This window comes from Artibeus jamaicensis, unplaced genomic scaffold, assembly GCF_021234435.1.
Source record: "Artibeus jamaicensis isolate MK-2021 breed Jamaican fruit bat unplaced genomic scaffold, CSHL_Jam_final scaffold_1964, whole genome shotgun sequence".
In the NCBI taxonomy this organism is placed as follows: domain Eukaryota; kingdom Metazoa; phylum Chordata; class Mammalia; order Chiroptera; family Phyllostomidae; genus Artibeus; species Artibeus jamaicensis.
The window spans coordinates 72434158-72454804 of record NW_026522030.1 but is presented as its reverse complement, the minus strand read 5'-3'; the positions used below and the strand labels follow the sequence as shown (position 1 = coordinate 72454804).

General features: G+C 41.6%; 1 protein-coding gene across 2 annotated transcripts in view; it reads left to right on the top strand.

The window, feature by feature from the left end:
• The window catches only part of FAM120A (family with sequence similarity 120A), a 141332-nt gene extending 123456 nt beyond the window's left edge, over positions 1–17876 (top strand). The window contains exons 13-18 of one of the 2 annotated variants that reach the window (XM_037128694.2): positions 380–589; positions 2347–2530; positions 3063–3200; positions 5248–5389; positions 6043–6139; positions 15990–17876. In XM_037128694.2, the coding sequence (XP_036984589.1) occupies positions 380–589; positions 2347–2530; positions 3063–3200; positions 5248–5389; positions 6043–6139; positions 15990–16298 (1080 nt within the window). In that variant the 3' untranslated portion in view covers positions 16299–17876. The remainder of the gene's footprint in view (positions 1–379; positions 590–2346; positions 2531–3062; positions 3201–5247; positions 5390–6042; positions 6140–15989) is intronic. The other variant, XM_037128695.2, reaches the window with a different exon arrangement.
• Positions 17877–20647: the final 2771 nt, after the last annotated feature.

Below are 20647 nucleotides of genomic sequence, written 5' to 3'. Positions count from 1 at the left end.
GAAGTGTAAAGTTTATTTCATAAATGAGTTGTGGGCTTCTTAACTGCTAAGAAGACTATTAAATAATTTGTTACTTTATCATGTTTCAACCTTAAATATAGTACTACTTTATGCTTGTCTTACATGTCACAAATTCCAAACTGAACTATTGTATTTTAGTATGTTATTAAAGTGTCTTAAATTTAAATTTGTTAAATAACATAAAAAGCCTTTGTGTTGAAACAGGCCAGTGCCAGGTCACCGTACAGTGTTAACAGATCTGCTCAGGGTGTCTGGTTGAGGGGTGTCCTTGTTAACCATGAGAGTTGTAGTCAGATGTTGAGAGAACTTCATAATGCAGTACTCTTACTCCATAGAGATCACTCTTTTCCATTTAAAGATTGAGAACCTCGACCCTAGAGGCATTCAGCTGTCAGCTCTCTTCATGAGTGGCGTGGACATGGCCCTGTTTGCAAACGACGCATGTGGCCAGCCCGTGCCCTGGGAACACTGCTGTCCTTGGATGTATTTTGATGGGAAGCTCTTCCAGTCCAAGCTCCTGAAAGCAAGCCGGGAAAAGACCCCACTCATCGACCTCTGTGATGGTCAGGTCAGTTGCAAAGATGCAGGCTTAGAGGTGGGGAGGAGCAGCTGGCCACCTTTAACCAGAGGGAAATACCACTCACTGGTTAATTGATCATCTTTCATACCAAATTTGTAATGACCTCACGCGACAGGATACTGTTTTTAGATTGGGCCCAGTCATTGTTTGAATTAATGTCCGTTCCATGCTCACGTGAGCTGAGCTCTGGATACATAGTACACTTGATTCTCATTAATCACTGCAATTATGTTCTATGAATTTGCCTCAAATGTAGAATTAGCAGATACTGAACCTCGCCTCTTAGGGGAAATACAAGGCCAGGTACCTTCTTCACTCCTCCAGTTACAACACCTTTGTCAGCGGATCAACATATAACCCTGTTTGTATGTGTTTCTGTTTGAAGACGTCTTAAAGAATATATGTTGTCAATTTGCTCACATTGAACTCAGGGCCAGCAGTGCTATAACTCAGCCTGAACACAGTTCAATCTAACACACATATTTTCTCCATCACAGCCTTGTAATTAGGAACATAGCCCTCAGCACTGCGCTTGCAGCCATGTCAAATAGGAAAGTCACCCACAAAACTTTTAAAAATGGCTCTAGGTAGACAGTGAATAGGATACTTGTTTACAGTATAAAAGCTGAAGCAAAAGTCAGAGCCTCTCCGCCTTAAGTGTCCACTGCTCTGCCCATGTCTACCAATTACCATAAAAATGCCACAGTATTGATTTCAAGGTTACAAATACATTTTAGCAAGTAGATGAATTCACAAATGGGGAGCTTGTAAATTTTGAGGATCGGCTGTACTTATTTAAAATCCTGGTTTAAAAATAAAGTGAAGTCAGTTATCAGGTTATTTTGTCTTATTACCTGAAAGAGACTCAAATTGGCTTGAAGCCTTTAAACTGTAAACTACAAAATATGCGATCCCTAGGACTGATTTATTATGGAGTAAGCAGATTTTCAGGTTCTCTGATTAAAGACTGGTTGTTAAAAGACTCCAGTTATATATTTTGGACATTAGGTAAGCTTTGTTCAGGCTGAGTTATAGTGCTGCTGTCCCTAAGTTCAGTGAAATTTGACACACACACAAGTTGTATAATCTACATTTGTGCAGGTTGTATTGTTTTTCATAATGTAATTAATGTAAAATGACAGAATAGTCATCTCAAAGGCAGCTTTACAGAGAGGTCCAGTCTTGTCCTGAATAGAGAACTCCAGGCTTCCTTTAGGAAGCATCTGTTCCTCTGTGCCTCAGTTTGCTTTCTACAAAATGCAGTGAATACCTGACCTGATACTAAAACATTAGGAAAGTAAACTTCAGAGATGTAAACTAGGCATCATCGACCCTGTGGTGCATGAATGGAAGGCAGCTATGCTCACCACTCTGCCACCAGTGCTTCATAAATGGAAAGAAGAAAAACTGGGTGAGATCTGTCTCGACTTAACCATTGATTTTGAGAACCAAATTCACAGTTCAGAAATAACTTTAGAATAAATGGTTCTTACCTGAAGATACACTGAGACAGTAGGAATTCATATTCGTTTATGAAATTAAGAGGTACCTTAGGTTTTTTTGCATTTTTGTTCATGCGGTCATGTTTGCATTCTGTAAACAAGTACTGCTGAGCAGACTTACTGTTTACAGTTAAGTAACTAGACATGGCACAGCAGCCCATGTGTCATTTCTTTCCTCGTCATTCTAATTCAGCTCGGAGACCTTGTGAATCAGGGTTTTACATGCTGGTGCTTGATTTGCAGGCCGAGCAAGCTGCCAAGGTAGAAAAGATGCGGCAGAGCATCCTGGAAGGGCTGAACTTCTCCCGGCAGAGCCTCCCACTCCCCTTCCCACCGCCCTCAGCACTGCCTTTCTACCCAACTTCTGTGTACCCGCGGCACTTTGGGCCTGTACCCCCAGCTCAGGGCCGAGGGCGGGGCTTTGCAGGTGAGTATGCCCACCACCACAAGCAGGGCCTTGCTGGTGTGGGCCAGTAGATGCACACGCAGGCCTTAGTGGGCCATATCTTGCCACATTAAGACTTTGTAATTAACTGTTGGGTTTAGTTATGAAAGGGGCAAATTGAGTCCAGAAGAGATTCTGTGAAAGGGAGAAAGGGAGCTACAGAAGCTGTGGCAGAGATGAGATTTTAAAATCAGTATCGCTGGAAATTCTGCTCACACGTATGATTTAAGATTCTCACGTGAGGTTCAGGGAGCCCTCCTCCACTAAGGCCACCTCCCAACCACTGACTGGGCCACAGGATAGTCCCAGGTTGCAGGAGGCTCCTTTAGTATCAGCGGATCTGTGTTCTGGTGTTGACAAGAGAGGCTGGGAAACCCCTTCCTGGCAGTTGATGGCGTAAGAACAAAAACTGGAGGACACGGGGATCACTCTGCCTGAAAGCCCACCCGGGGGGCTCTCCCCTGAACCCGGTTCCTCATGGCTTCTTCCATCTCTTTCCTCCCGGGTCCCACAGGAGTCTGTGGCTTTGGAGGCCCCTATGGGGAAACTGTAGCAACAGGCGCTTACCGTGCCTTCCGCGTGGCGACGGCAGCAGGACACTGTGGAGCCTTCTCAGGCAGTGACGGCAGCAGGACTAGCAAGTCGCAGGGCGGTAATTATGCCATGCCTCCTCCTAGAGCTTCTGGCTGCCAGCAGCTTCCTTGCTCCTCTGGCTCCCTTCTCCTTTTCCTGACTCTAGCAGCACATTCTTTCTATGAGGCCCCTGCCCTGGCATTTGTTTCTGCTCCTATCCTCCAAGCCTGTCTGCCCCCAGGTCTCTGCAGTAGCTTTGCTGTGGGCCATCTCTGCCTTACTTCTGGGCTATTCTGTGTCCATATACAGCCAGCTCCCTAACTATCACCTGTGATAGAACCAGCTGCCCATTAACATCCAGCGATGTGTCTTTCCTACCTTATTCCCCAAACATTCTTCTCTTGGTAAAGAGGAGTTTATATGTATAGAAGAGTCTAAGGCTGCAGTAGAATTCCTGGCATAAAATCTCACCTCAATTTGAAACATTTTAAAAGAAAAGGCTGATATTAGATATATAAATCAGTTAGTTTATTTTAAATTCCCATGGCTTCTCTTCTCATTTGTATTAGGCTTAAAAGAGATTAAAAAAAGTCTAATGTTTAGTTTTGAAATAATGTCTTGTGATTTTGCTGTAATTTGAAGCCTGCAACTGTGGCTTTGTCACAAATCCTGCATTTTGGGGATGCAGATTTAAATGTGGCCATCAAGTCTACATTACAGGGTTATTCAAATATATTTTTAAGTAACCTTGAGGATAGCAGTCCTTTCTTAACCAGGAATGCTTTTTCAGCTCAGTTACAGAGGCTTGCAACAGAAATCTTGTGTAGCAGTGAGACCCTCGCAGATTAATGCAGCCCCTCTGTGGCTACAGGGGCATTTATCCCCTCCCCACTTAACTTGCATGCCCCTATCTTGCCTCCCAAGGGTTCTCCAGCTGTTGAGCGCTTTTTTCTTCCTGTCCCTATGTCATTTGGTGCACAGTGAGGTGTGCTATATGTTTGCAGCCCCAGGCTGAGAACACATAGTAGCCTGCAGTTGGGGTAAAACATGGGAGTCTGGGGGAGTCTTAAGGTGAAATCACAAGAGAAACCTGCTTCCTAACTTCCCCCAAATTGTGTCTGGAACTCAAATCTGTGCTGTCCAGCATACTAGCCAGTGGCCACATGTGGCCCTCAAGCACTTTAACTATAACTCATCTAACCTGAGCTGTGTCCTAAATGAAAAGTACACTTTGAAAGGACATAATATGGTGGGGGGAATGCAAAATATCTTATTAATAGTTTTTTATATTGATTACATGTTGAAATAATATTTTGGATACATTGAGTTAAATAAAGTAAGTGCTATTAATACTTATTTCATATGTTTCTTTGTATTTTTGTAATGTGGCTACTAGATAATGTAAGGCTTATTCCAGACTTTATTGGACAGCATTGAGCAGCTGCTAAATCATTGTGGCTAACAACTGGATGATGAGAGTTTATTATAGTCCACTCCATCTTCCAGAAAATAAGATGCTTGAAGTTCTGTTTCGTTGTATTTTTATCAGAAATTTTACTGAGAGTTAACAGAGAATTTTCTTGGGTAAACATGTCAGAAAACCTTAGAATATGCAGGCTACTGATAATTTAATAGAAGTTGCACATACAGTGAATTTGTGACCCAGCATAAGGGGATTCTAATTTAACAGTACAATGAGAAATAACAGGCTCTGTTTACTGATAAATTTCCATAATGTTTGATGAAGGTATTAAACTTGAAAGTAATTATCCTAACAGAAAATAATATATAAGCCATCTGCACCAAGGACAGTATATGATGGAATGTATTTCTATCTTGCACACTTTGTAGTTGTGACCCATTTTAGTTGTCATGGGTTATTTGAGTAGTCATCACATTTGTCTTGCTTTCAGGTGTATTTTTAACAACAGTTAAAACCATTAAAATCAAATAATGTGCACATAGATACTCCACATAATTCACAAGTTATCACAAAGCAAGAGAAAGGGCTTCATAGGAAATATAAACCATAATTAAAAAGAAAATGCTCTTCTGTTTCTCTTTGCCATTTTTAAATCTGGGATTGGCGTAATAAGGATTTTTTTTTTTTTCTATTTTTCATGTAGGAATCCAACCTATACCTTCTCAGGGAGGGAAGCTAGAAATAGCTGGCACCGTAGTCGGCCACTGGGCTGGGAGCAGACGGGGCCGTGGGGGCCGTGGGCCTTTTCCCCTACAGGTCGTTTCTGTCGGAGGACCAGCAAGAGGGTAAGTACTCAACAATGAAAATATATTTATATAAATTTAAAAATGGCCTCTTACTTGCTTTTTTTCAGTGACGAGTTTATTAAAAACATTTTTATATCATTAAATACACTCTGTATAATATTCTCAATAGTTGCATAGGATTGTATTATATGTACCATTATATAATTATTTAAATCATTAAATAATTATTCATACATTATTTAGTTAACCAATTTTTAATATTTTAAACAGCATTTTTGAAGTGTATTTTTCAAATTGCATGTGCTGGATATGGACCAAAAAATAAGATTGACCCCTTGGAATCCATCTTTGGCATGTCCATGATTTAATACACTCAATACTTGCTATAGCATAAGATTAAATACAAGATCCATTTCATAATGTTTTATTTTATTTTTTGTCTTTATTGATCTTGGAGGGCCAGGGGGTGAGAAACAATATCAGTTTGTCATTCCACTTGCTGATGACATCAGCAAGTGGTTGATTTTTGGTGTCCTGACCAGTTATGGAACCCACCTCCTTGGTATATCAGGATGACACTCTAACCAACTGAGCTATTCAGCCTGGGCCCATTTGTTGTTATTTTAAATATGTTAAATGATGTTTAAAAGAGATTCAAGTCTTTCTGCTTTTGTCTTCTTTTATTCACTCAGGCGTCCAAGAGGAGTTATTTCCACCCCAGTGATCAGAACATTTGGAAGAGGTGGGAGGTACTATGGCAGAGGTTACAAAAACCAGGGTGCGATTCAGGTAATAACATGACATAATGCTGGTGCTGGTTCACTCCCTAGTGTCTCGTCTTCCAGGCTAGTGTTTTCATTCCAGATGAGGATATTGTTGGGATGTGCTTATGGAACATCTAACTTGGTAGTGGTGTGTGGTGCTCACCAGCTATAAAGTCCCTGGACTGAAATCATGTCCATGAGGTTTGTGCTCATGTTCTGCTTGTAGGAATTTACTGGGGAGAACCAAGGGTTGTTAATGTTGTTTATATTAAAAAATATGTCTTGGCTGGCTGGCGTAGTTTAGTGGATTGAGCATAGGCCTGTGAACCAAAGGATTGAGGTTCAATTCCCAGTCAGGGCACATGCCTGGGTTGCAGGCCAGTTCCCAGCAGGGGATGCACCAGAGGCAACCATACATTGATTTTTTTTTTTTCTCTCTCTCCTTCTCTTCCCCTCTAAAGATAAATAAATAAAATCTTAAAAAATATATTATTAGTAAGTAACATTTAGGATTTAAAAAGAAAATCATGACTTTTAGTGCTGGGAGAGCACTATGTTTCTCCTCCTGGACCATCTTGACTAACTTCTCCCAGAAACCATCAGCCAAAGAGGAAACAAGTCATGTGCCTGTCTTCAGAAAAGAGCTAGAACTTTTCTTCCACTTTGGAATGACCTTTTTAAAACATCAGTTAGCTTAACTGTAGTATATTGTCTCACTTCTTGAATTATATTTAACCAGGGTATACAGTTTAGTTTGATGCTATTCACATGTATATTAACAGGAGTACACTCTTGCAACTCATATTAATAATAACCCATATTTAGAAACTTAATTGGCCAAGAGAAGATAAACTGCTTTTACCAGGTGATCTTAGCATCTTGGTAACTTGTTATAATGAATTACATCAAACATCGGGTACAAAGGCAGTCCCTTCCCTGAAAGTGGGGCACAGACCACCCTTCTTTGCAGCACAGCATCCATCAAAGGGAGGAACATGGCTAAATATGCCCCCGATTCCGCCAGTCCCACCCTGACCTTCATCTGCCTTCACATAGATGCATTTTTAGCCAAAGGCACTTAACCACCCAACAGATTTAGGAGAGGGAGTCACAGCCTTACTGTAAAAAGGATCCTTGTGGTATGTTACTGTGCAGGGCTGTCAAAACTCATTTTCACCAGGGGCCACATCAGATTTGAGGTTGCCTTCAAAGGGCCCAATGTAATTTTAAGACTGTATAAATGTAACTACTCCTTAACTACAGGCAAGGATCTCAGTGCTTTCGCATGGTAGAAACAAGGGGTGGGGCTAGATAAAACAAGGTGGAGGGTTGGATTCGGCTTGTAGGCCTTGTGTTTGCCACCTGTGCTTTAGTGGATAATGGGGCATTTCCTGAGCTGGTGGTGGTAGGGAATATGTGTCCCCATATTGCTTAAAAACTTTAATGTAAAATATAGACCAAAAACCACACAAAACGGTTGTGTAGCTTTATTAGTTATAAGCCAAATACCCATATGCCACCACTACATGATGAGTAACATCACCAGCCATACCAAGGGCCACTCCCTCCATATCCCAACACCTCCCTCTTCCCTCTGCCCAAAATAACCACGACCCAGAACTGATGCTGTTTTCAGTTATCTTGTCCTCTCTGTGGTTTTATCATTCAGGTGTGTTGTTCCTACACATGGTAGAGTTTTGTTCATTTTATTTTAGTTTGCTATGTCATTCATTAGTTTGCTCCCTTTCTTGTCCTTTATCTATTAAAGAACATCCCAGGCATTTCATGACAGACTTCTAGATTCTGCTGAGTACACACTCATGGTACTGTTCCCCCATGTTGGTCTCTTTATGTCTTTTGCACGCTGGTAGCTGGATCTGGGTGCTCCCTTCTTCTTGGGTTTGTCCCTGTGGCTAGACTGGAGTGCACCTGTGTGCTTCCATGTCTGCTTATCTATTTTTATGTGTTGGACCCATTGGCACCTCAATAACTAGACCCATTCACTCATTAGGGGTTGCAGAATGAAGATGTTCTTAAGCCATCATTTCCTTTTCCTTTATTTTTTAGGGTGTTTTAAAATAAATAGATACTTCCCATTGTCTCCTTTTTGGTGTCCAAGTATTACAGCCCTTACAAGAAAGGAAAGGTTTGCATGTGGTGCTGAAGTCTCACCTTGCTCATCCTAGGCTGCTGGGCCCTTTCACTATGACCTCAGGTCCTCTGTAGCTTTCTGTCTGGGGTGTCACCCAGCCCAGCAGACCTGCAACAGCCACTTCTCTTAGTTTCTTGGTTTCTTCAGTGGGAAACAGCTTTTCAAGACCACAGACTAGGCACCAATGTACTCTGACTACCATGAAGTTAGTGGTTAGTCACTGTTCCTAGTTCTCTGTATATACACAGCTCCATCTCTTTATACATGATAATGCTTTTTACTATATATATATTTTTTTTAAAGATAGAATCCTCATGAATTCATACCAGTATTTTCAATTCATACTGAGGACTATGGTGCTTTCACTTGATTTCTCCGTTGTTATGTCTGTCCTTTCTTCTACACCAAGTCACAACTTCTGGGCTTTACTTGTGGACAGAGCTAGAGGGAAAGAAGTTATACATATGCACATTGTACATGCTGGGTGCAGAAATGTAAACACTTACACTGATGCCATTTTCTTTTTTTTTAATATATTTTATTGATTATGCCATTATAGTTGTCCCATTTCCCCCCTTCATTCCCCTCCATTCTGTACACCCTCTCCCATCCACATCCCCCCTTTAGTTCATGTCCATGTGTCATAAGTTCTTTAGCTTCTACATTTCCCATACTGTTCTTGCCCTTCTCCCTGTCTATTTTCTACCTACCATCTATGCTACTTATTCTCTGTACCTTTTTTCCCCTCTCTGCTCCTCCTACTTCCCTGTTGCTAACCCTCCATGTGATCTCCATTTCTGTGGTTCCATTCCTGTTCTAGTTGTTGGCTTAGTTGGTTTCTGTTTTTGTTTTAGGTGTGGTTGTTAGTAATTGTGAGTTTGCTCTCATTTTACTGTACATGTTTTTTATCATCTTTTTCTTAGATAAGTCCCTTTAACATTGCATAAAATAAGGCCTTGGTGATGATGAACTCCTTTAACTTGACCTTATCTGAGAAGCGCTTTATCTGCCCTCCCATTCTAAATGAAAGCTTTCCTAGATAGAGTAATCTTGGGTGTAGGTCCTTGCCTTTATTAACTTGGAATACTTCTTTCCAGCCCCTTCTTGCCTGCAAGGTCTCTTTTGAGAAATCAGCTGACAATCTGAGGGTAACTCCTTTGTAGGTGACTGTCTCTTAATCTCTTGCTGCTTCTAGGATTCTCTCCTTCATTTTTATCTTGGCTAATGTAATGATGATGTGCCTTGGTGTGTTCCTTCTTGGGTCCAACTTCTTTGGGACTCTGAGCTTCCTGGATTTCCTGGAAGTCTATTTCCTTTGCCAGATTGGGGAAATTCTCTTTTATTATTTGTTACAAATAAGTTTTCCACTTGTTGCTCTTCCTCTTCTCCTTCTGGTACCCCTGTAATTCAGATGTTGGAACATTTAAAGATGTCTTAGAGGTTCCTAAGCCTCTCCTCATTTTTTTGAATTCTTTCTTCATTCTTTTCTGGCTGGATGTTTCTTTCTTCCTTCTGGCCCACTCCATTCGAGTCCCAGTTTTTTTTCTTCCCATCATTATTGGATCCCTGTGCATTTTCCTTCATTTCACTTAGCATAGCCTTCATTTTTTCATCTAATTTGCGACCAAAATCAACCAATTCTGTGAGCATCCTGATCATCAGTGCTTTGATCTGTGCATCTAATAGGTTGGCTCTCTGTTCATCGCTTAGTTGTATTTTCTGTGAAACTTTGATCTGTTCTTCTGTTTGGGCTTTTTTTGTCTTGTCTTGTCTTATCTTGTCTTGTCTTGTCTTACCCGTTAGGTATGAGGGGCAGAACCTTAGGTGTTTGCCCAGGAGGGGCAACCCAGTCCCTGGGTTGTAATGCTGTATGTGGGGGCGGGCTCCAAGAGGGAACAATGGCGCTTGCTCATCTCTCTCTCTCCCTCCCTCTCTCTCTCTCTTTCTCTCTCTCTTTCGGATCTCAGCCCCCTCCACCACTTTCCCCAAGCAAACTGGGCCTTTCTAGTGTTGATTCCTGTGTGGGTGGGCTTGTATAAGTTCTAGGACCCTGTGGGTCTCTCCAGTGAACTCTCTTGTGAGGCTGGTAGTCTCTCCTGGCACCACACCCCCCCCCACAGGTGTTTTTAATCAGTGTTTTGAGGCTTTATTTCCAGGCCTTGGGACGCCGGGTTGTGCGGTCTTATCTGTCTGTCCAATTTCGCCTGGTTTATCTGTATGCTAATGTGGGGCTGCCCTGTCAGTCGCCTAGCGCATAGTGCTTCACTTCACAATCGCCTCCTTGCTGGGTCTGCCAAGTGCCACCTGTGCACCCAGGATCTACCTGCTGCTATCTTGCGCGCCTGAGGTGCCTTTTGTGCCTGGTGCCACCGCTTTTTGTGCTGTGACCCCTCTCTGTCTGGCTGCCAGACCCCACCCCTCTTACCAGTCTGGATGAATGTATCTATTTTATGTCCTTGGTTGTCCAGTGTCCGTACAGTTCAGTTTTCTGTCAGTTCTTGTTGTTACTTTGTTTCTAAATTGATGTCCTTATTTTGGTTGTATGAAGAGGCACAGTGTGTCTGCCTATGCCTCCATCTTGGCTGGAAGTCTGCCTTTTTTTTTTTTTCAGTGAAAAACCTTAAGAGTTTATATTGATTCTTTCAGTTCAAATTTAGAGCTTCCGAAATCTTACTTAACCTTTACTGTTTATATCTGTATATCTTCCCATCCTGAGAATCTTGGTTCCTAAGAACCTAGGGGATGATTAACTTGGAATGTACCATAACTCGTATTTACTTTATCCCATATTGCACACACAGGCAGCTCAGAACAGTTAATACTGCCGTCACCAGCACCATCACTGAGAACAGGTAAAATGTTGGCATATGCTTCCCTGCTCCTGCCATCTTGAAATTTAAAAACAAAATAGCTGTGCTGTTACCATCTGCATGATTTGAACATATAGGAGTGACCTGCTTCTCACTTCCTTTAGCCTCATCTGTCCAGATTCTGTACATCTCTGTCCCACCAGCCCGTGGGACACCAGCAGCGTGTCTACAGGCCCATTTTATTCTTCCGAGGCTCTTTCTTCAGTACATTCTTCAGGGAGGACTTATGGAAAAAACACTCAATTTGAAAGGGGTTGTTTTCCTAACTAAGACATACCTTGTAGATACTGTAGGTTTATTTCCAGACCACTGCAATAAAGTAAGTACTTCAATAAAGAGAGTTGTAATCTTTTTTGCTCCTGGAGTGTCTTGCCTTTGATTGCTGAAATTGTAACATCTGTGAAGCACAATAAAGTGGAAAGTAATAAAGCAAGGTATACGTGTACTTGAAAACATGGACTCACGTCTCCTCCCCAAGTATCTTACATCTGTGCTATCATTTTCTTCTCTCATAAAGCTTTGCTGTCAAGGCTGGTAATAGTCAAATTGGCCCTGACTGGTGTAGCTCAGTGGATTGAGCACGGGCCTGTGAAGCAAAGGGTCACCAGTTCGATCCCCAGACAGGGCACATGCGTGGGGTGCAGGCCAGGTCCCCAGTAGGGGACACATGAGAGGCAACCAAACATTGATGTTTCTCTCCCACTTTTTCTCCTTCCCATCTCTCTACAAATAAGTAAACCAAATATTTAAAAAATAGTGAAATTGTTTCCCTGGCTGGTATGGCTCAGTGGATTGAGTGCCAGCCTGCGAAACCAAAGGGTCTCTGGTTCAGTTCCCACTCAGGGCATATGTTTGGGTTGTGGGGCAGGTCCCCAGTATGGGGCGAGTGAGAGGCAACCACACTGGCTGTTTCTCTCTTTTCTCCCTCCCTTCCCCTCTAAGAATGAATGAATGAATGAATTTTTTTGTGGGCTGTGATGGTCTGCATGTAAAGAACTTAAAAAAAAAAAAATGATCTAATTGTCTTTCCCTCTGAAGTCATTTGCTGTTTTGGCTTAAATGTCCAAATTGTTTTTTGGTTTTTGTTTTTCTATCAGCGTTTAGTGATACACATTGATACTGGTTGCTTGGGTCAATGCTTTTTCAAACACAATTTTAAATCTTGTTTTACGTCAGAAAGTTTTCTCGAATTTACTAGATTTTCATTTCTGTTTTTTTTTCCTTGCTTGTTTTAATCTCTGGTGCTTCTGTAGTCCTTGTCCTTCAGGGTTTCTTTTCAGTATTTGTCATATTCTTGATGTTTTTTTATCTTTCCTTTCTTTTTTTGAGATGTAACTCACATACCATACAATTTATTTGTTTATAGTATATAGTTCTCTCCCTGGCTGGTGTTGCTCAGTGGATTGAGTCCTGGCCTATAAACTAAAGGGTCGCTGGTTCAATTCCTAATCTAGGGCACATGCCTGGGTTGCAGGCCAGGTTCCCAATAGGGCACACGAGAGGCAACCACACTGATGTTTTCCTTCCTTTCTTTCTCCCTCCATCCCCTCTAAAAATAAATAAAATCTTACAAAATAAATAAAGTATACAGTTCTCAAGGGCATGCAGTAGTTACTACTAATTCCAAAATATTCATCACTCCAAGAAGAAACCACATACTCATGATCAATCCACTGCATGTACTGCACGTACTACCCCACCCCAGCCCAACAACCATGCATCTGCGTTATGTCTCAGTGGACATGCTGTCTGTACCTTTCATGTAAATAAATACATGTGTGGCACGTACCAATGCTTCATTCCTTTTAATTGTTGATTACTCAACAGTTCTGTGGTGTGGATGGACCACACTCTGTATCCGTTGGTTGATAGACATTTAGGTTGTTTTTATTTGGGGGCTATTATGAATAATGCTACTTTGAACATATATGTACAATTTTGTTTTTTTTCCACCAGTTTTTTTGAGATATAATAAACATAATGTTAAATTAGTTTCAGATATATAACATTCGATATTTGTATATTTGCAAAATGATCACCTCATTAAGTCTAGTTATAATCCATCACCTTACATAATTTAAAAAGTCTCTCTTTGTGACGAGGACTTTTAAGATCTTCTTTCTCATACACAACCATCAAATACGCAGGGTAGTGCAAAAGTAGATTCATAGTTCGTATGGGAAGAAATACAAAAATTAATAAATATTAAGAATAAACTGTTTCATATACAACTGTAAGCCTACTTTTGCCCCACCCTGTACAATAGAGCATTGTTAACTGTAATCATCATGTGCAAGTGTTTGTGTACACACACGTTTTCAGGTCTCTTGGGTATATGATGGGAGTGAATTATCATGTGGTTATTCAGTTTAACTAACTGAGGAACTGCCAAACTTTTTCCACAGTGGCTGCACCATTTTCCATTCCTACCAGCAGTGTCTGAGGGTTCTGATTCCTCTGCATTCTCAATAACATTGTTTGTTATTTTTGTCTTTGAGTTTAGCCATCCAAGTAGGTATGAAGTAGTATCAAATATAGTTTTGATTTGCATTTGCCTATCCTTGATTCTTTCTGATTATAAAAATTTTCTTCCTTTTTACTTTGTTCATTTATTTGGTGTATTTCTCCTGGTTTAGTCTTGATTTTTGGAACAATCTTTTCATTTTGAATTCTTTTCTAAGATTTTCACCTCACTTTCTTGCTTTTCTTGGTTTCATCTGTGTATTTCCTGTCCTGTCACAGCCTATTTTGAAATCAGAGGAGCAGTCTTGGGACTTTATGGACATGCCTTTGAAATATTTCATTGCCTGTAAGGCTGTTGTTACATCCCTGACTTCCCTGTAATGACATCACATGTAGTTCCACCTTGGTACTTTCTGTTGCTCATTTTTAGGTGACAGTAGTCTTTTTGAATCTTGAGGACAGATACTGAAGGGCAGCTTGTACCTGAGAGTGTCGTGTCTCTCCCATCTCTGTCGTTGCCATCCTGGTGGGGCTGGTTCTAAGAGTATGTGTGCAGAAGAGGCAGTGCTGCCCTGTTCTTGTGGTCAGTCACTTAGTGGGGGGACACCTCACATTGGCCAAGGCTTACTGGAAGAATTGGCTCTAGAGAGAGAGGTACAAGCTGACTTTCCTTCTCATTCCTTTTACATCCTCCATGCACACTTCCATATCCCTGATCCCATACCAGCGTGTGATTGTGGGTAGGTTCCCTAACAAATGGGGCCCTTGATGCAGTTCCTGCAGCAGGCCTCGTGAGGGGGCCACCCTGTCACCACCGCCAGTACCGTACGCTGCAGGTGTTTGTTTAGTCCAGTGAGTGGACTGTTTCCTGAGAGAGTTTGGGCTTTGAAGTTTGAAAGCATGTACTTAAGATCTTCAGTATTGTTTTTTGCCCCTTCTTGGCCCTCCTATATTTTCTTTCTGTAGTTTTATATTATTTATTTCAAGGTTCCAAAAAAATGACAGTAGTATGACTTCTGGAGAAGTTTACATTAAAGTTTCTGAACTCTAAGATTGAAAACTAAAATGAGAAGACAGTGTAGGACACGGAGCCCAGAGGGGTACATGGTAGCCACTGGTATAGGAGAAGACGTCCCCAAGGGGAGGGTGATGGGCACTTTCAGCCCCACTTTGGGCTGAGGAGATGGCCTTTATTTTCAACCAAGCAAACACCCTGATTCCCAAAGTAGCAAGAACTAGAAGACTAGATGCATCACCATCTTATGTTGAAGGGGATGGGATGTGGAGCTGGAAGATCTGTAAGCAGCTACCTGTTCTAGGCCTGAGTTTTCTCATCTTAAAAGTGACCATTTGAATGTAAAGACCATTAATGTTTTCTTCAGCAACAAGTCAGTCTCTTGACAGTGGTTCTCAGCCCTGGCAATGTCACTCTTAGGGGACACTAGATTGTTTGGAGACATGGTTGATTGTCACAACTTGGGCTGCAAGTGCTCCTGCCTTCTACAGGCAGAGGCCAGTAACGCTTATAACCCCCCTACAGTGTACCAGATGGTCCATGACAGAATTATGAGGTCTGAAAACCTGGCATCAGGTTGAGAAACCGTGGTCTAAGAAGATGTGAGCAACTGACAGATCTTAGTCATCTTTACAGATCCTTACAGGGAGATCTTGTCTTTTCAGGAAATGTGCTGAATCAGTCTCAATGTTCATTTTTTCTAGAGAATTGCTTTTAAATCTGTTAAGAGGGACAGGCCCATTCAGAAGAGATAAGCCACAGATATGTTGCAGTTACCAGTGCAGACTTGCTTCTTCCTGAAGTTGCCCAGTAATAATTGCTTCATCTTTTCATTTCTTAGTAGAAATGGGCATCCTGCTGCCTGTTACCGGCAGATGTGTCAGTTGTTGGTCATGTGGAGCACGCGCATAGTCTGAAACTTCAGAGTAGACTTAGGGGTGTTTGTTATAATACTTTAAATGGCTTGACGCTATACAAAAGGATTACTTAGGACTCTTGAAGTGGGGATCTCCCTCATCAGTCATTGTCGCGACTTTAACTACAGGGAAGTTGAGAGAATCGGACACAGAAAGAAACCACTGAAACAGGAAAAGCTTCCACCAGATGAAGGTCAATCAGAAGCAAAGACATAGTGTGTTATTGCATACATAGAGAATATAGAGAGTATATAGGATAGAGAGTATATAATAGAATGTGTAGAGTGTATGTAGACTTATAGCATGTTTGGAGTATGTATAGAGTAGAGAGTACATGCACTGTTTTATATTCTATTCTTGAATGTGTAGCGAGTACCATCAAACCTCAGTTAGCACCCCTTTTTTCCCACTGTTTATCAAAAGCTGCCCTATCACTTGTTGTAATTTATTTTAAACAGGGCAAGCCTCCTTATGCTGCTTCAGCAGAAGAAGTGGCCAAAGAACTGAAGTCGAGATCCGGGGAATCCAAGTCCTCCGCCGTGTCTTCAGATGGGTCCCTGGCCGAAAACGGAGCAGTGGCTGAGAAGCTGGCTTCCCAGATGAACGGGAGTGCAGGCGACGCCAGGGCCCCCAGCCACTCGGAAAGTGCCTTGAACAATGACTCTAAGACGTGCAATACAAATCCTCACTTAAATGCACTAAGCACAGACAGTGCTTGCCGTGGAGCTGATGCTCTGGAGGCAGCTGTCTTAAAGCAAGAAGAATAAACTTATTTTTTATAGAGGGTGAAGGATGCTGGAAGGGTAAGGATTTAGGAATACCTGGAGAGAAAGAGAGCCTACAGTTATGTACATTTTTTCCTTTCCGTAAGAGAAAAATGAGGACTTTGGAAATTCGGATCCCTCTTTGATATCAGAGATTTAAAAAACACATTTTTAGTTTTAACCAGTTGTAGTCAAAATGCTACAATAAAACAAAAAGAGAGAAAGAAAATGAAGAGCATTTGACTCCCACACTTAAAATGAAGTACACACAGTTTAAACTGGTTACGACAAAAGCCTATAGTTGTGTTTCTTAAACTATAAAGAAAACAAATTTTGGCAGTCTTTATATATAGCTTAAAATATCATTTTTAGCATTTGGCACCATATGTATGCCATTATCTTTGATTTTGCATTACTGTTCACAAGAAAGCTTTGTTTAAGGCTTTGATTTTATGATTATGAAAGAAATAAGGCACAACCACAGTTATTTTTTCTTACTTAAATTTCATCACTGTTGATGTGGTTCTTTTGTGTTAAAAGAAAAAGTGCAACTATCAAAAGAAAAAATTATAGAGTAATATTGCCGTTCTGCTGATTTTCAATATACAGTACATCATACATACTTTACAAGCAAGTTAAATGGAGATAAAGTTGAAATCATAGAAGATGCAAATGACCTTTCAAAATCAACACAATGTGTTCTGAAACTTTTTGTGACTTAAATACCATGCATCTGTGATCAATGAACTATGTGGTTTTGAATTGAACGTAGACCATTAGTGCTACTACTTGAGCTAAACTTCTGCATGGTTCATAATTTTTAAAGTGTGTAGTTAATATTATGCATGTTATTGTCCTTTCTTCCATTCTTACCAGTATGTGCCCATTTGCAAAACAAAAATGCTAATAATCAGTAATAGTCCTATAAAAGATGTTAACTCTGTTTAGTCATTGACTGATCTTGCTCTAACCTTAAAATTTTGTGATTATTGACCTCTGTTGCATTTATTCTAAAAAACCCCCAAAATTATCTAGCTGTTTCGAATATCAACATTACCCTGGTGTACTCACTGCTGTATGCATTCTTGTTCTTTGTTGCTGTTTTTATGCCTTCATATTAGCAAAATATGGAATTCTGTGAAAAACAAAAAAAAAATCCCTTTGATCTTAAAAAAAAAAAACCTTCTGTAGCAGGAATCAAATTGCTTGTTCTTGAGAACTTTCCCATCAAGAATTTAGTAGAAGCAGGTATACTTATATCATTTTGATGTTTTTGTTAATGTTTCCAAACAATGTACTTTGAAATCAGAATCACTTCTTATTCGTTTTCATATAATTCTCCTGATGCTCTTCATCACACATTAGTGATCAGAAATGAGATGTAATTCCCCATCCCTGCCCGCAAGACCTGAGTAGGATCTTACTGTAAGTTGAAGGGAGTTTTGCCCTAACTCATGGATTGTGCAAGAATGAACTGCTGTTGGGTTTGACTGATTGTAGATGGGTTGTGGTGTGGTGTATTGAAGGCTATTGAATGCAACTTACAATGCTTAATAAAAATCTTTATTCTTTTAGTATAAAGTATGGTGTGGCTTTTAAATTCCTTGAATTTTACTGAGATTTAATTTGAATTTAAACAGCTACTTAAGAGTTGGTCAAATAAGCAAGATTTATAAATATTTTGTCCTTTGCAAATAATTCCAGGTTTCCAGCTCTTTATAAAGGAACTTACTTACATGCATGGTTAATACGAAAATTATGTTGATGTCTGAATTTCATAGTTACAAAAAAGACATTCTTTCTGATACAGCAGGTTTAGAAATAGGAATTTTTTAATAATAAAAGCCCAAAGGAAGAAATAAACTTGATCTTAATTAAACCACTTTTTAAAAAACTAGCCAAATCCATACTTTATTCGGATTTGTCTATTTTTCACCTAATGTCCCTTTTTGTTCTGGGATCCACTACATTTAGTTGTCATGTGTCCTCAGACTCCTTTAGTCTGTGGCAGCTTCTCCAACTTTCCTTGTTTTTGACAACCTTTACAGTTTTGAGGAGTGCTGATAAAGTATTTTGTTGACTGTCCCTCAGCTGGAATTGGTCTGATTTTTTGCTCATGAGTCATCTGGGGGACATAGTTAACAAGACTTACAACTGTTGATTGACCTTGATCACTTGGTTGTGTTGATCAGGTTTCTTTACTGTAAAATTGCCTCCATCCCTTTCTGTCTGCTCTTCAGGAGTCACTCTACACAACCCACACTAGAAGTGGGGAGCTGTGCTTAAGTGTTTACATGAGTTCTTTGGAGTTATTGTGCATGGCAGGTTTGTGTCTTCTCCCCCATTTCAATGTACATTTTCATTGAAAATGAAATGAGTTCTGAGTGCTTAGCTCAAGATGGTAACAGTAGACACTGAACATGTTTTTACTGGTTCCTGTTCCGAGAATCCACTGTACATCTCTCATGTACAACCTTAATAATGATGCTAAAATACGAAATGCTACTTTAAGAGCACTAGTCTGGATGTGCTCTTTTAATCCTTCCAACAGTAATATCAGAAACGACACTATTATCACCATCAGAGACGCTTTTTTTTTTACCTCATCTGCGGTAACACAGCTAGAAAGCGGTAGAGACAGCCCTAAATCCGTGCTGCCTGACTCCAGTCCACACTCAGAACTGGGCCTCGCGCTTGCCTATCCCGTAGGCCTGGCCCGATGAGCTAGCGCTGCGGGATCCACCACTGCAAAAACTGCAAGCACCCGCTCAGCACATACAGCGCGGAAGCTGGGCTGGAATGGGACCTGGAAGAACCGGAGGGACGGTAAACAAACTTGCCTCGGCTCCACCCGCTACACAGTCTCAAGAGAAAGCAGCTTGGGTGGGCTCGCTGTCCGCCCATTTGCAAGAGCAAAGTCCTGCGTAGGATCCTGCGTAAGATAGGGCGGAGCCTTGTGCAGGGGGCAGCCAGGCCTTGCCTAAGGTGGGGCTGGTTTGTGTGAGGGACTGTGCGTAGACAGGGGCGGGGCCGTCGGGGTCCTTCACTGCGCGTGCGTGCACCCTCTCTAGCGTCAGCGTTTCTGCGCCTCTGGCGCTGCTGCCTAGGCGAGACAGGCTAAGGCAGTGGTGTACGTCTCGTAGGCATCCGGAAACGAGTTCAGCGTGCGGAGAATCGAGTTCACGGATGTTGGGGGTGGCAGGTGCTTTTCCTGCAGCGTCAGCTCTGAAGTTATGGTTCTCAGAACCCGACCACAGAAGACCCCGCTGGAGAGCATATCGCCCATCCTGGGCAGCGCGTGCCCACAATCCGGAGCTCCTTGGCCCTGCGGAAGTAACCAGTCTCCGGGAGCTCCCGCTCTGTGAGCGGACCTGAAGTGCTGTCCGGTGGCACCATCGAGGTTCCAGAGTGGCAGTTATATTTGGGAGGTGATGGGGACGCCTAGCTCACACTGTTACTCCAATGACCCTTCCGGTTACGTTGCTCGCGGATAAGGGTCACAGAACCGCAGCCTGGCTGGACAGCCACCTCCTCCATGGCGAACTGCTCCCAGTTCTGCTTGGTCCTGCTCCTGACAGGGCAGGCCCTCTGGGTCTCTGGGCAGGTCCACTGCCTGGAGAACAGTTAGCGCTTCGGCTGGGGGAAGGGATGAATGTGCAGACCTGGCGGGAAGCAGAGGGACATGGAGGCCACCATACCTGGCTGGAAACCCACTGGCTGTGCCACCTACGTCACCAGGACCACATCCTGAGAGTGGCAAGGGGCAAGAAACCCTGTGGGGCCTGGCTGGGGCTTGGATGAATTCTGACCCCGCATTGACCCTTTTTTAATTCCCTTTTAAAAAAATATAGCTGTCATTCTTTTTCTCATTGCAAAAGTAATGTTTATTGGCCCTGGCCAAGCAGCTCATTCAGTTAGTGTGTCCTCCTGATAGGCCGAGGTTGTTTGTTCTATTCCGTCAGGGCACATACAAGATGCGACCAGTGAATGCATAAATGAATGGAGTAACAAACTGTTTCTGCTTTCCTGACCCAGTGGTTCAGTTGGTTGGCGCATCGTACCCCTACACCAAAAAGCTTTCGGTTGGATTCACAGGACACATACTGGTCAGGCATGTATGGGGGTCAACCTATTGATGTTTCTCTCCCACCATCCCCTTCCTCTCTAATTTTAGTAAACATGATTTTTAAAAATCGATAATGTTTATTGTAATAACTTAAATATATAAGTAAACATAAAAGAAAAATCAGTAATTCTTCCATCCTGAAATACCCATTGATATTTGCTCTTTATCTTTCCTTTTTCCACGCACTATATAGGTGATTTTGTTTTCTTTGCATAAAATAATTTTG